The sequence below is a fragment of the Sus scrofa genome, chromosome 17 (genome assembly GCF_054392235.1).
Source record: "Sus scrofa isolate SSC_HxYL_T2T_F1_AM1 chromosome 17, Sscrofa_HxYL_maternal_Yorkshire_Landrace_v2.0, whole genome shotgun sequence".
In the NCBI taxonomy this organism is placed as follows: Eukaryota; Metazoa; Chordata; class Mammalia; order Artiodactyla; family Suidae; genus Sus; species Sus scrofa.
In genome coordinates, this window is record NC_139399.1 from 8,288,404 (window position 1) to 8,304,570 (window position 16,167).

The window sequence follows — 16,167 nt, forward strand, 5'->3', positions numbered from 1 at the left end:
TTTTTAAATGATTTCATCTAGAGAACAATAAACCTCCCATTTAAAGGAACAGCCTTTTCACCTCGACAGGCACAGAGCACACTCTGCCCACTATGGGCAGCTGGAGGCTTGAGGTGCTTGTCATTCTTGGCCTCAGCATCTGAGTGATGCCCAGGGCACTGATGAGAAAACAAAGTCAGTCTAGATCTTGATTTTTTTTTTTTAAAAAGGTCCATTTTTTTCTTAATTAAAAAAATGAATGCTGTAGGAGAAATATTATTCATCAAATGACAACCGAAGAAGTGCAAACTGGGGAAAGAGATCTACAACACATGACCAACAGAGCCTTAGTATTTAGAAAAAAAGAGCTCTTACAAATCATCCAAAAAAGCAAAGCACAGTCAACTCAGGAGTAAAGTGGGCAACACATATTTCACAGAAGAGAAAACACATGTGGTCGGATGACATGCAGAAACATATCTTATCATTAATGATTAGAGAAACGGCAGTCAAAATCTGTAAGCTATCATTTTATATCCACTTGACTGGCAAAAATTAAAGTCTGGTGATATCAATGATTGAAAGCATAGACAGGATCTTCAGGTACTATAGGGAAGAGTGAAAATTGGTACAGGCACTTTTGAAAAACTTGAATCATAAAGTTGAGCATATATATTCCCTATTACCCACGTATTTTGCACAATGTACTGCAAAAGTATAAGACTGTGCCTAACAATACAGTTTATAAAACAAAACAAAAAAACTGAACTGCCCCCCCAACCAGAGTGTGGATGTAAATAAACTGTGGCACATCCACACAATAGAGCCTCATACAGCAGTCAAGGCAGATGAACTCTTGGTTTGCACAGAATAGAAGAAACTTATTAATAATAAGTGAAAAAATTAGATCTTATAAGACTATATAGAGCATTACACCCTTTTTATAAAGGTAAAAACACCTTTATAAAAATATTTATCTTAGGGAAATGCAATAAAACTATATTAAAGGAAAGCAAAGAATGATAAATCGTGGTTTCAGGATGACGGTTATTTTGGCTTGGGGATGGCAGAGTAGCTAAATGGGAGAGCAGGTGGGTGTGCTAGGTCAAGGTCCTAGCTTTTTTGGGTGGTAGGGTCTTAGGTGCTACGACATTGTTTCCTTACCAAAATCTTTATTTATTTATTTATTTTTTTGTCTTTTGGCCATTTCTTGGGCCGCTCCCGCGGCATATGGAGGTTTCCAGGCTAGGGGGTGAATCAGAGCTGTAGCCACCGGCCTACGCCAGAGCCACAGCAATGCAGGATCCCAGCCACATCTGCAACCTACACCACAGCTCATGGCAACGCCGGATCCTTAACCCACTTAGCAAGGGCAGGGACCGAACCCGAAACCTCATGGTTCCTAGTCGGACTCGTTAACCACTGAGCCACGACGGGAACTCCATCCTTACCAAAATCTTTAAATAAATAATATAACGTCTGAAAATAAATCCCAGATCAATGATAATCATGAACTACGGATATGATTATGCCGATTAAAACAGAATGGCGTTTCAGGCTCACCTTCGTAAAGCTGGGCATACTGTGGGAATCCTGCTGCCCGTAGCCAATCACAAGCTTCTTTGGCTTCAATTTCTAGAACAGAACAGAAGACAGACAAACATGTTAGTCATGTGTAACTCAGTGTGTTTCTTTGTCCTTAATAAACTGATTTTTTTTTATACAAGCAAAACGTGCCATCTGTTAAAAAGGGATAAGCAAAAAACAAAAAAACAAAATGCATTTATTCAAATGGTTTAAAATTTTGTGCATTTTTTTTTCTGACTTTAAAAAATATGTATCAGGAGTTCCCGTCGTGGCTCAGTGGTTTATACACCCAACCAGTATCCATGAGGACATGGGTTCGATCCCTGACCCCACCCAGTGGGTTAAAGATCTGGCGTTGTGGTGAGCTGTGGTGTAGATCACAGATGTGGCTCGGATCTTGCATTGCCATGGCTGTGGCGTAGCCCAGCAGCTACAGCTCCGATTTGACCCCTAGCCTGGGAACCTCCATATGCCGCGGGTGTGGCCTTAAAAAAGAAAAAAAAAAAAAAAGACAAAAAAAAATAAGAAGGTATGACGAGAAAGTTGAAGAAGGATTAAATAATTAATTTTAGGCCTAGATGGTTTACTTCTCACCGCAGTAAAAAGCCACAAGTACATCTAACACCCTGGAAGAGAACTAACTTAATTGGTGGGACAAAGCCCCGTCACCCAGTAGGATGTGTGCAACAGCCCAGGTGCTGTGACAGTGTACTGTAGGGAGACCTGGGCAGTCAGGTGACCTCAAGGGCATTAAGTCAATAAATCCCACAGTCTTGGCAAGCTGAAATGCCTAATAAAGCTTCTACTTGCCTGTGGTTAACATCTCATGGATAGCATTGATAAACAGAAAGGCCAAGAGTAACTGACACACAGTGTTCAAATTCACTCAAGCACATATTTACAATCCCATTAAAGCAGATTTGCTGGAGGTCCAGGGCGCATTCATTAGTTTCTCCGTTTGCACAAAGAATATTCTTTCAACCCTTCTTGCCACCTTCCTCAGGCAATTAGCATACTTAGGTATGTTAGGCTATTCACTCATTTATAAATATCTCAACAGTGCTTAATTTATTCCAGACTCAAATCTTCATCAGTCATCTCTCCTCTGAGCGAGAGAAAAGTGGAGAGTCCATCATTGAGAAGTATGTATATGTTACTTTTGGAGTTCCCGTCATGGCTCAGCAGTTAATGAACCCAACTAACATCCATGAAGACGGGAGTTCGATCCCTGGCCTTGCTCCACAAGTTAAGGATCCAGTGTTGCTGTGAGCTATGGGGTAGGTCGCAGACGCAGTTTGGATCCTGTGTTGCTGTGGCTCTGATTTAGGCCAGCGGTGAATGCTCTGATTGGACCCCTAGCCTGGGAGCCTCCACATATCACAGGTGATATATATATATATATATATATATCTGTTACTTTTATCTAGGAAGTGTATAGTTTCAGAGCATTTTTTAATATATTGAGTTCCTTGAGCCCTTAAAAAAAAGAGAGAGAGAATTAAGAAAAAATTCATTGGAGTTCCCATTGTGGCTCAGCAGAAATGAATCCGACTAGTATCCATGAGGATTCGGGTTTGATCCCTAGCCCCCATCAGTGGGTTAAGGATCTGGCATTGCCATCAGCTATGGTGTAGGTGTCAGATGCGTTTCTGGATCTGGCATTGCTGTGGCTGTGGCCGGCAGCTACAGCTCCAATTCGACCCCTAGCTTGGGAACTTCCATGTGCCTTGAGTGCAGCCCTCAAAAGCAAAAAAAAAAAAAGAACAAATTCATTAAAGCAAGTGGGGAAGTACTTATTGAACATGCCAAAGGAAAAGCAAGCTGCTGTCTTTGGATGGGTTAGTTAATTCGCAAACTAAAAACCATTATGGCAGTAGAGCAGCAATAAATGACAGTGGTTTACTTTCATGAATTTTTTCAGTGTGGCAATGAAAGTAGCATGATTAAACATAAGATTCAGGACTGAATTCAGGGTTGAAGGACAGACTGACACGAATATGTAAGAATCTCAATGTCTGTACTAAAAGAATACACAGAATTGTCCAATGTGAACTATCTGTGCTTAACATTTTTCATGTATTTATATCCACATCTTGTCTCAGAAAGAATTATGGAAGCTACAAATGAAATAATAAAATAAACATTTTCTGGAAAACTATACTGTTGGAAAGACATCTAAAAGCTCAATTTTGTCTTTTTAGGGCCACACCTGAGACATATGTTAGTTCCCAGGCTAGGGTTTGAATCGGAGCTGCAGACGCCGGCCTAGACCACAGCCGCAATGCCAGATTCAAGCTGTATTTGCGACCTACACGACAGCTCACGGCAAAGCAGGATCCTTAACCCACTGAGCGAGGCCAGCGATCAAACCCGCATCCTAATGGTTACTAGTCGGGTTTGTTACCACTGAATCACAACGGGAACTCCTCAACATTTTATTTTAATGGATGTGGAAATTACTTTTTCTCTATCCCCATGGCCCTTGCTCAAAAATAGATATGGAAAGAAAAAAGCTAAGCAAGTGTTTTTAAATTTTTTTTTTTTTCATTTTCAGCTGTGCCTGAGGCATATGGAAGTTCCCAGGTCATGGGCAGAATCCAAGCCACAGCTCTGACTTATACTATACTACGCTGTAGGAACACCAGATCCTTAACCTGCTGTGCCACAGTGGGAATTCCTAAAATATTTTAAATATCTCACTTCTGATTATCTAGAGGTCTAAGCACTTAGTATGTATGAATTCACCAAACTCTCGTATTGATCCTAACATGTGGGTTACAGATACCATCCCTGAGATACATACATGAAGAAACAAGTATATATCACCTCTCCTGAAACCATCAGCTGCCTTTCCATTCAGATGACACAGTGGGAGAGAGAGCTAAGACTGACAGAAATGAGTAAGACTGGTCTTCCTGAAAAAATATGTAACAATGAACATTTTAAATACTAAAGAAAACCTCATACCTGCTACCTCACTCTAATTTCCCCATGCCCGTTTTTTGGAGGCCTCTAATTGGCTCTAAGGGTGTGACTTTTTGGTATACCTGAGTAGTAGTGGGAAAACTATCAGGGTGATTTTTTAAAAAACATTCCCCTCTGGGCAAAAGTGCCATCAGAAACTGATAATACAATGGAAATACAATGACACTTTTAGACCTGGGTTTTCGCTAAGCAAACAACAGATAAATGTGTTAAGGAGGAAACAGGAAATTTTTATTGGAACTGGCTTTATTAATTTGTCGTACTAGATGAATAAGGTTCAGGAGAACCTTTGGTGTATGGCTGGGGACCATGAGGCCATATGTGCACATTTCCTGGCATGACGCGATGACCCAGTCTTCCCCTTATCCCTCAACAGTAAGTTAAACAGAAACTCCCTAAGCCCATCATCATTCCGATGAACTGACTGATCTTAGCGGTTGAGCAACAGCAGTAAGGTCCGGATGTGACTACTTCCACCTTCCCTTCACTCTGTCTTCACAGTGGGAACCCTTGTACGTCTGCCTTCTCTGCCATGTGTTTCCAAAATCAGGACTCAAGGCAAATGCTACGTGGAATTAACCTCTTAAATAAAATTCTAAGGAATTGGAGGAATGTTAAGAAAATTCAAGCATTTTCCAGATTCCTTGGATTCCCCAAACTATGATAGACTTGCAGGCAAAGATCCATGGAAATGCTTATGCTTTTATATCCTGAGAGGGGTATGTTAGCTGCGTGAAGGCAGGCAACACCTTCTGATCTAAACCAAGATTCCTGCCCTGATCACAAAAATTCCTTCAAATGGAAGACATCATTACTTCAAATTATCAGTTCTCCTGCTTCCATGAAGGTGGCTAATGTTACAGAACTGTCATACAGCTGGGCACCAAGAGCCTGACTTTACCTGACAGGTGGATTTCACAGGACAGAGAAGCAAACCACAGTCTCCATCACTTGATCTCAGTGGCTATAAGCCCTGGGTACAGGTGGGCATCACCTTGGGGGTGCTTTCTAAAGCCACCAACCACGAGCTACTCCTGGTCTTCTGATTTTCTCCTTCTAGGGAGGACCCGGACTGCATCTCGTTTAAAAAGCTCCTAAGTAAATGTAAGGGTAGCCAGGATTGGGAACCACTGAACCAGACATTTCTTCTTCTTCTTTCTTTATCTTGGACTCTTTCTCCCCAAGTTATCCCAGCAAGACTTCCAAGTGAACTCTCTGACAACCTTTGCTCCTCCCTGCCCACAAGAAATCTATTCCAGTGTAAAGTGAGCCCTGGATTGGTTTGTAGGAACTACGTAATTCCTTACGTCACTGCCCTGCTCAGAATTCTTCTGTGACTCTCCACTGCCTTTCAGAGAAATCTCGACTCCTCAGCGGACTACAGCCACCCTGACTCAGCCTCTGTCCAGCCTTCCTCTCCTAGAAGGTGTCCAAATGCAAGCTCTGCTCCAGTCTCACTTGTATTCTTTGGGGTTCCCAGAAGGCAGGTGCCCTCTTACATTTCAAGCTCTTAGTCTCTTTTCTCTCCCGCTGCAAACAAATTCCCCTTCTGCACCCTACAACCTCTCTCCTGCACCTTCCCCAGAAAAGTTAGGTGCACCTTCCAGGAGCTTCTTAATTCATTTGTATATCCTGAGAGACTACTTTTTCTACATTAGAAGCACACATGTATTTGTTTAAGAATCCATTAAAACTTCCCTTTCTTTGAAAACAGACTAAGAACTAGGACATGAGCCCCTGTCCCTTTGCAACTAATGAAAATAAATGTTCAACATGCTGCCAAATCGGGAGTTCCTTGTGTACAGTGAATTCCTGGTTGGGTGAAGTCAGATAGTACAATGTGTATATTAATATTTATTAAACTCTTCTGTTATCTAATCACAGCAGAGATGATGACTAGCCACTAGCAACATTCCTACCCTCAGGTGCCTAAAAATATTCTAAACATCTGCTGGGCCTATTCTTAAAGAAACCAGTTAGGAGGCTTCTGGAAGACTGGTCAATACTAATTCAGTTTTTAGGCCGTCTGGCCTCACAATAGCTGACTCAAATCCACCTTCAGATATATTCTAGTACAGACACACACTTTCGTGAAGCTAAAAATCCTTCGTTTCCCCCCCTTAACTCAGGATTTATTTATTGAACATCTAGTATCTGCGCTGCCAGCTGTGCTCAGAGAAAATCAAAGACACAGGTTCCTGCCCCAAAGCAGGAAGCTAAAGGCAAAAGTAATCTGCAGTTGAGTACCTGGTATCAGATGATTCTCTGCTAAGGAATGAGGTCTTTTCCTAAGGGCTCTTCTGAGATCCATGTATTTAAGTCCCAGGTGCCCTGTACAGACAGCACCAAAGAGTCCCCATGTCACAGATGAAAGCCTGAATTCTAACAATGGCCACATGCCCCAGCTCCTTCTTCCTCTCCCTCTGTCACCCCATCTCTCTTGGGCTGACCTGGCCATATAGAGGCCTCTTCTCATCCACCTCGTGTGCCCCCTTTCCCTGCTTTATTTTTTCTTCTTCCAAAACACTTCACTTTGTTTACTTTGTCTCTCCCCTCTGTAAATTCTCAAAGGGCAAGTTTCTTTGCCTATTTTACTTTCTGATATAACCTAAGCACAGCCAAAAGTGTGGGGCACATAGTAGTTACTCAATAAATAAGTATTAAATAAGTAAACTGCAACATGATTTTCTTCCAGTGACAAGGTCTTAATTTTTCAGACCAGGATCCACAAAAAGAAATAGATTTTACACTGCAACCTGCACACATATGCGTGTGTGTACATATGCACACATTCATGTACATGAACACATGTGTATATACAAGCATATATAAAACCGAAACAAAATTCTCCAAGTAACACGTCCAATGAGTAATGCGGTCTTACATTTTTCTATTCTATTTTTTAAATGCTACTCGTTGCCTCCCAAAACAACCCATTTGAAATGCACTGTTCTCACACAGTGTTTTCTTAAAGAAAATGAAAGACAAGGAATAAAGAGAAAGGAAGAAAAAAGTAAACTAAGAAACCTCTGTATAGTACAGAGGAGACTGTGAAGTGACACAGGAAGACGTGTTTGAATTCAGAGGTGGGAGAGGGGAGAGAGGCACAGGCTGCTCAGCCTTTATTTAGGAAGGGGTTGTGATCTTTTCTATAAGATTGGACTACAGAAGAGGAAATTTGGAATAAAAAAGAATAAGCTAAGCAGAGAGCTGGCAAAGCACAGTGCATGTGCAGGAATGGTAAACAGTCTCGATTTACGGTAACATAGAACAAAGGAAGAGGAGGCATGAAGTGGAAAGTGGGTTATGCCACAGAGCAGATATAAGTATTCCCTTAGTCTGGTTACCCAGGGGGAACCAGCATTATTTCCTCTGATGTAAAAGAGCTCTGCATGTCTGCAAAAGAGTGTCTTAAGTTCCTTCTAATAGTCCATCACAGCTTTAAAGGGGGCAAAGTATAACCTGTAACAGGCCGGAACAATAAATCCAGGAAAGAATCCATTGCCTAGCTAAGAAGCCTTACGAAAATCATCTCTCTGGACTGGTTTCCTCATCTGTAAAAGCTGGGATTGCCATAGGCTTTGTAAATTCCACAAGAATTCCTTTATGGTCATTTCCCCTACTCTCTAAGACGACCTTTAGAATAGGTTCCATTCCTACTGCTAATGTTCCAGATTTATAATCAATAGCATGGAGACATCCTTCTTCCCTCAAAAAACTGGATCAATAATAACTGCTTTGAGTCCCCCAATTTTGTAAATTTACTGCTAAATTAGTTATTGCTAAAATACCTAATTTGCTTCTTAATAGATCAATTTCTTGATTTGTCCCATGAAGTCTACGCTTATATTACAAAGAATTCAAAACCCTAGGAGTTTTTGCATAAGTGTGTCTATAGACCTTCAACTAAAATTAACCTTTATAAGAAAACACTTCAATCCATTGAATACACTGAGTTTTATTTTGCTTATTGATCTTGTATGTTTGTGTTTCAATTAATAGCCCTATCCTGGCATCTACCAAATCAGTGAATTGGGGGCTAGAAAGTACCTTGGAACTTTTCACTTTTTCTCTTTCCAAGTAAGGAAGCCAGTCTAAAGATTAGGTAATTTGCATAAGGTCCCAGAGCTACCTAGCCCTCACTTCAGGGTTAGAGAACTTCCTATCCCAGTCTTGCCTCCAAAGATCACCCTTGCTTTTAAATCACCCGACTGTTTTTCAGTGTAAGTAACAACTGGGAGTTTTGAGGGAGTTTTCTTTTAAGTCCCCCACCCCTACCCCACCCCCACCCATCATGCTTAAGATTTGAAGACAGATACATTGCTTTCTAGTAAAGAACATTCCTAGAAATAGTATGGGGGTGGGGAGGAAGGACTCACTTTCCCCAGTGGTGTGATGACAACTTAATAAACGGCTCCGCTTTGAAAGAAGGAAAACTTGGGCCATACAAGGCAAGCCTACACCTGAGATTGTGCACAGGAGGCCCTCCTCCAGCAATGCTGAAATTATATCAATTGAAATCCCCTTTGGGGATCATTTAGGTCAAGTGTTTGCCAAACACTGTTTTTAACACACAAACCAGGAAAAGGCAAGTAGCTCACATCAAAAGATATGTGCCCTTCCCTTGCAAGGGCAAACAGTTCTGCATGAATTTAAGCCCAGGCATGACTGGTGCTATCAGGCACTCCAGACTTGAGCTGATCTAGTTATTTCCAGGAACAGAAAACATCCCCCAATGAATCAAAAATTGGCACTTACTACCCAGCACAAAAAAGTCAAACTGAAATGAAAATAAACTATTAAAGAAATGGATACGGTATCATCTCTTTCTACTTCATTTCAACCTGGGGTGGGGCATGTGCGCGCACACGTACGCACTTCTAGTATTCTACATCAAATATTTATGCATTTCAAACCATGCATTGCTAAGGAAAATGATTTGAAATAGCTCTTAAAATACTAAGCCCTTGGAGTTTCCTTTGTGGCTCAGCAGTAATGAACCCGACTAGGATCCATGAAAACGCGGGTTCGATCCCTGGTCTTGATCAGTGGGTTAAGGATCCAGCATTGCTGTGGCTGTGGTGTAGGCTGGCAGCTACAGCTCTGATTTGACCCCTACCCTCAGAACTTCCATATGCCACGGGTGCAGGCCTAAAAAAAGAAAATACTAAGCTCTTTAAAGATGATAATTGGATAGATTAAGAAAACAATCTAAATAACATAGTTTTAAGGGCCCTTATTTTCACTAAATGAAGCAGGTTTTAAGATCATAGAACCCTCTTCCCCTTTTAACTTATTTTTCAAAGCAAAAATACCTGGTTACAAACCTAAAATAGCACCCGCCTTCCTATCTCCACTGTTGGATAGGATAGGCTGGCAGGCTCATCAAGTCTTTCTTTTACATGAATTAGCAAAACTTCTTCTACCAAGCACCAGTCTCCAATCTTTGGCTTTTGCCCTAAGTTCTACAAGGTTATAGCAGAAGAAAGATAAAATACTGTAGAAACTATAGTGCTATAGAAGCCTTAAGTTTGAAAGAAAGAGAACAGGAATTCTAAAGAAACTGTTCACTCATATTTCAGCCCATCCTCAGAGAGAAAAGATTATCTAGAATAGCATGAAACATCAAGTTGTCTTATCAAAGATGAATGAAAATAAAAACAAGGCAGATACTGGTTATACACAAAAAGCTTTTAGTGATTCTCATGTCTAACCTCAAACAGGAAACCCTACAGGCAGATCTCACTCTGTTGCACTTTGCAGATATTCAAGTTTTTATAGGTGAAATGCCTTAACCAAGTCTATTGGGCCACTTTTCCAACAGTATTTTTTAAAAATTAAGGTATGTATATTGCTTTTTAGACACAATGCTATTGCACACTTAATAGACTACAGTATAATGTAAACGTAACTTTTATATGCCCTGGGAAACCAAAAAATTTGTGTGACCTGCTTTATTCTGGTTGTCTGGGACCAAACCTGTAATACCTCCAAGTAGCCTGTGTTCAACTTGACTTTCTCAGTTTTGTGCAAAAGGTATAAGAAAAATAAGTATACTGTCTTCAAGGTGAGCTAAAGAATTAATTGTCATCAAAATCATTTATGAAATAGAAAAAAATTGCTTATGATACCCAGCCCCCCAAACAAACACAATCTACTGGTCAAATTTTGACTCAAGTACATCTGATTAGTTTAGGAACATTACTGGTTTTGTAACATACATTTTTCCTACAAATTAATGCAGATCCTCATTCTGTTGCTTTCCTGTTTTGTTTACACATGTGGGGAGGAAGGGGTCTGAAGTTCCCCTCAACTTATATATGACCTTGGACTAGTCACTGAACTTCCAGGAAACTCAGCTGCACCTTAGTAGGGAAGAGGCAAAGTTTTTCAAAGCTGCCTTTGCAAAGTTCTGGAATTTCCCATGGAATGACTTCTACAAATGCACAAGCACAATACAAGGTCCCTCTTTGGTGCTACACAGTTTGAAAAAGGGAGTTGTGAGGAACTGTCTTTCATGAGCTGATAGTTTCTCCAAACTCTGGAGGGGAGGTGAAGATGATTTCAGAATTTTGCCATCTTCTATCTACTTTGTCACTTGAGTGTGACAAAGGGCATGGCACCGCTAGCGTATAGTAGCCATATGCAGGGGCCATGGGCCATTTCACCTCCCCATCGCTTCCTCTTGGGCTTCCTAAGTGCTGCTGCCTGGGAAATGCTACAACGTCAGGGTGTGGAAAACTTTTGTCCCTCAGACATCCTCTGGACTCCTGCAAGGAGGAGGAAGGCGCCTTTCTGTCGAGCAGCAGGAAGCAGCCTCCAGCCCTCCCGGCAGGACACTCGGAGGTGGGGCAGGGAAGAGAACAAAATGTGGATGGGAGGTGTCAGAGGCATCTGAGGACTTCTGCACTGGCCTCAGCCTTCAGTCAGCTTTTGATTTTTCTCCTGGGGGTGGAGAAGTGAGAAGGCCACCAAGTTGAGGTTTGTGTGGACAGAAAAGGAGAGTACTTTCCACCATGAAACTCACTCGAGTAGAAGAATAAAACACAAGGGTGAAGAACTAGGAAAGACCGAGTCCCACCATATCCTGGCTCGACTTTAGCAAGGAATAATATATTTTACCTTTTGGTGCCCAAGAACATTATTTCTTAATAGGTAGGCATTTTCAAGATGCCACTCAAAACGTTTTCAGTGACATGTGGGAGAAAGCTTTCCTTAGAAATATTATTTTGGAATACTTTCACTGAAGAAAGCATTGTTCTGTACAGGCAACAGAGGCTAGAAAATGGTCTCCCAAACCCCCTTCCCAAATATTAAAGACACACACTAGGTCTCCACCCATGACGCCCCTCAGAGCAGACACAGAAACCACTCATTTGTCAACCCCAGACACTAACACTGTGGCTCCCTACCTACCAGCACGAGGGCCCTAGGAAACTGCAAAGTACCTGTAAGGCTCTAGCTGGCCACCAAATGTTGTTTTCTCAACTGAGTCACCTCCTGCCAAATATATCTCCATAATGAGAATCTACCAGCACAGACATGTGGTTGAAATCCTAGCTCTGTCATGTACAGTGAGTGATCTGAGGCAAGGTATTTAACTCTCCCCAACCTCAGATTCCTCATCTGTAAAATGGGAATAATGATATCTACTTGGTCAGGTTGCTGTGAAGAGTACACGTGACAACAGAAGCAAACTGCAGGATAAATTTTAGCTCCTTAATGCTATTATCAGTCTGTCAAAAGTCTGTGGTTTTTTTATAAACACAGAGTGTGTGTGTGTGTGTGTGTACATACACATATACATGTATGTATATATGTATATATCCTAAATAGGCAAGACTTTCTTTCTATTTACCATCAATTATGAAAGCAAGAAGAGAATATGTCGAGAAAAAACTAAGATACAGTAGACCTAATTAAAAGACCCCCCAGCAGGACTACTACACCCCACTTATCACTGATCATGATAATCCGTAACAACAACACAGGATCCCACAAGGAAAAGTGCCAACAGACAGGAAGAGCCTTTCTCAGCTGGGGACCTTACCCCTTTTACATTAACTAAATTTCTGACTAATTTGAGATGGAAAGAAAACACTACTGATTGTACTCACTACCCATTCTTATAAAACATATTTTAACCCTACAGAACTGTCCTTCTCGAAAGAGTAAGAATTACCCTCAAGAACTTGAATTCTTCACTACACTGTGGCTACGCAATCAGGTATACAGACAACTGTGAAAGTCCACTCCAGAAAAGCATTTTCCTCCTAATTTCACAGTCATGGAAAAGAAGCACCTGGGATTATCTTTTCTGGATCTAATATGGATGGGCATTCACCATAACCACCCTGGCCACACAGTAGGACAATTTTTTGAGGTCTTGAATTCTGTATAGATTATTCCTTTGTATTGTAACCCCACATTGCCAAAGTATCTCAGAGGTGAATCCTTCTAAAATAAACACTGAGAGAAACTCAGAAGAATGACTGAATTTAGAAATGAAATTCTCTTTCCTCCACTGGATCCCAACTCATATAATTCTAAGCACTGGACTAAACCAACTTTAAAAATGAAAATCACCCTTCTCCTCAGGTCTGCTTTATAATTTGAAAAACGGGCTTGGGTGTTACACCAGAAGCCAGCTTGTGTTATAATGTTCTAAAGCACCGAGAATTCAGTCTTCAGCAATTTGGCAATGTCCAGGGAGGAAGGGGAAACATCTGAAGTTATTTTTATTTTTGCAGGTCTTCTGGTTGTGCTGGGTGAATGCTAGGGTGGGTCAAGTATTGTCTGGAACCTTCAGGGTCTTTTTTTTTTTTTTTTTTTTTTTTGCATGGCCTCATTTCCGTCTTCCTGTTGCTAGGAAGGAGAGCTGAGCATGAGAAACGCGTGTTTACAATACTGGGCCATCCTGTCCAGCACAAGGCTCTCTTTAAAAAAGTACCATTCATTTCACCCACTGTACTTTGGATGCCCCCATTCTTCTGAACCAAATCACCCTCCCCTGAATATTTTCAAATTGTATATTTACCTGCCTAAGTCATAAAAATACCACTCTCATTTGAACATTGCATCGTGGCTTAAAATCTCCTTGGGGACACCAAGGGAAACCCAAGCACTTATTTTTGTATTTGAAACCACCTCTTGGAATCCCAACAAGCCTCCGATTGGAAGGCATCTACCTGGGCCTCCCATATTCTCTTTAAAATGCCACTCTAGTTTTTCGAGGAAGAGTTAAAGTACTATCTATATTTTTCACTCACTTCACAGTAATAAACTGTTTAGTCTAACATGTTTTCCTATTAATGTGGTATATTTTCCAGAAGCAACCAAACATCCCTTTTTAATGTAAAAACACCCTTGAACTCTGCTTGGTCTTTGGTTTTTGAACTCCAGTAACAGAACAATAACAACAACAAAGATGAAAAAAAAAAGCACAAGTTTTAAAGAGGCATCTGGTCTCTCACCTTCGCTCCAGAACTATGGGAAAATTCTTTGACTAGTCCAATGTATTAAAACTTGCAACACTACCTTCAATTAGCCATAGTTAATTGCATAACTGTTAAATTTTTTCAGTCTTTAAGGAGTTAAATGGTATTTCTCATAAAATCCACAATTAGGATGTTAAGATAAAGGTAAGGCACTGAAATGACATTTCTCATCCAGTCTCGGGAATGATTAAGTTGGAAGCTACTTAATATGATTCTGCTGAGTAGGGAAACCAAGTCAGCCCCCTTTCTTGGACTTCCAGCCAGTCTGGTGTAGGGTGTCACTCAGCTTGAATTAAAATGAAAAATGTTTTTGTCAAAAGCAAACTTCCAAAAGCAACTAGGAGAGAATAACAGTCCGCTGTGCTTCATTTTAAATTCTGAACAGTAGTGCTAATGCAAAAAATATGCAACCAGGTTTGGGCCACGCTGTAAATCTGGCATGCCACAATAAAAGTTATTTAATACATGCAATTGCCAACATTTTCTCAGAAAACCTCTCCAAATAACGTCTGAATGCACATCTGCTAACTATTTGACACTCATTTCCCAGGACTTTAGTTCTATTAGGGGGGCTGTTGACTTACAGGGCACCCCTCAGACCATCTGCTACAGTTTCCAAGCCAAGATGGCACTGGGTCCCTCTATTAATTCCACACTTATGATCGGCAAATCTTCACTGTGAAGGACCAGCCTGCAGTCCAGATGGATGCTGAATTAGTCAACCTCTTGGAGCTGCTGATAGATTTACATCCAGAATTCTGCTGGGCTATTATTTTCCCTTATCCCTTCAGCAAACAGAGTTTTGCGCTCACACACAGGTAATTTGAGATTCAGTATTCTGCCCTCTCCAGAGCTGTGATTCCTTTCCATCCAAATGCGTCACACAGGCCACCCTCATGAATCTTTCCGTAACTGATGGCTGCATTCCTCCATCTCACCCGCAATCCCTGAGGCAGCCTCAGAATCCTGAGAATGTACCCATTTGCTAACCAAGTTGAATGTAAAATGACTCAGTCAAAGCAAGCTTGGGGCAAGGTTTTCTTCTCCACAGTGCAAATTAATATGCAGGGGTTTTCTTCTACAGTAACTAGCATAAATTGGGTATTTGCTGAACATCAATCCCAGACACAGTGCTAAGCCTTTGCATTAACTCACTTGATCCTCAGCACCTTCTCACGCGGTAAACAGTTATTACCCCCAAGTTGTAGATGAAAGAGGAAGAGAGAGATCGTGTCAATTCCCAGATTCGCACAGCTGGCAGGCTGCAGATCCAGGATTCCCACCCAGGGAATTCCCACTCCGCTCGCTACAGGGGCTGAGCACTGGAAAGACACGCGGAGACAGTAAGGTACACGTGGCGGCATCTGTTTGCTGCGGCCAGAGGTGTAACTCCTCCCAAAGGATCAAAGGCTTGGCTCGCGACGCTGGAGGTGGGGACGAGCCACAGAGTGGGGCAGGGGTCCAGAAGGTCATCGCCTCGCTACGGAAAGGAAAAAGTCAGATCGGGCGCCGTGCTTCCTTCCTTTTACCGGCCTCGGGAGTCGGGGCGCGCGGGCGCCTACTCCGGAGCCAAGGGCGTGGGCACGACCATCTGGCATTTTAGGAAACCCAATCCCACGCCCCAGCACGTGAAGGGAGAGACTTCCAGCAGGCGCCCCACAGGCAAGCCGTGGGGCTGACTAAAAGGCTCCATCACTCCAAGGGCCGGCAGCCACCAAAGCAAGACTATCCTGGCTAAGCATAGGTTATTTTCCAGCGTTAAAAACAAACAAACAAACAAACAAAAAAACACGGTTGGAAATTAAAACAATTTTTGGTGAATTTACTTTCAAGAAGTTAAAAAAATCCCCCCCCCCTCCCGCCAAGGCCACTATGCTCTAAACGTCCCTAAATAATAGATTCTCCAGGGAGTCAACGCTGATTTTGGACTTGTACAGTGAAAGAGAGCAAGTACCGAGCCTGGAACTGTCCCCGAAGAGAAAAAAGTCGAAAGGAGATCGCGCAGCGCCCCTCGGAGCCAGAGGCCACCGCCTGGGATTTAGAATAAGAATAGAAAAGCCGCCAGTGCTGCTGGGCAGGAAGCCAACCGGCTCGGCGACCCCGGCCTGGACGGAAAGTT

At 41.9% G+C, this 16,167-nt stretch overlaps 1 protein-coding gene across 19 annotated transcripts in view; it reads right to left on the minus strand.

Annotated features, from left to right (window-relative positions):
* Positions 1–16,167, minus strand: part of DLC1 (DLC1 Rho GTPase activating protein) — a 465,100-nt gene that overhangs the window by 30,405 nt on the left and 418,528 nt on the right. For all 19 annotated transcript variants that reach the window (XM_085002957.1, XM_021077719.2, XM_085002956.1 and 16 more), the window contains one exon: positions 1,543–1,614. Coding sequence is in view for 13 of the 19 variants with exons in the window: in XM_021077719.2 (XP_020933378.1) it covers positions 1,543–1,614 (72 nt within the window). In the remaining 6 variants the exon portion in view is untranslated. The remainder of the gene's footprint in view (positions 1–1,542; positions 1,615–16,167) is intronic.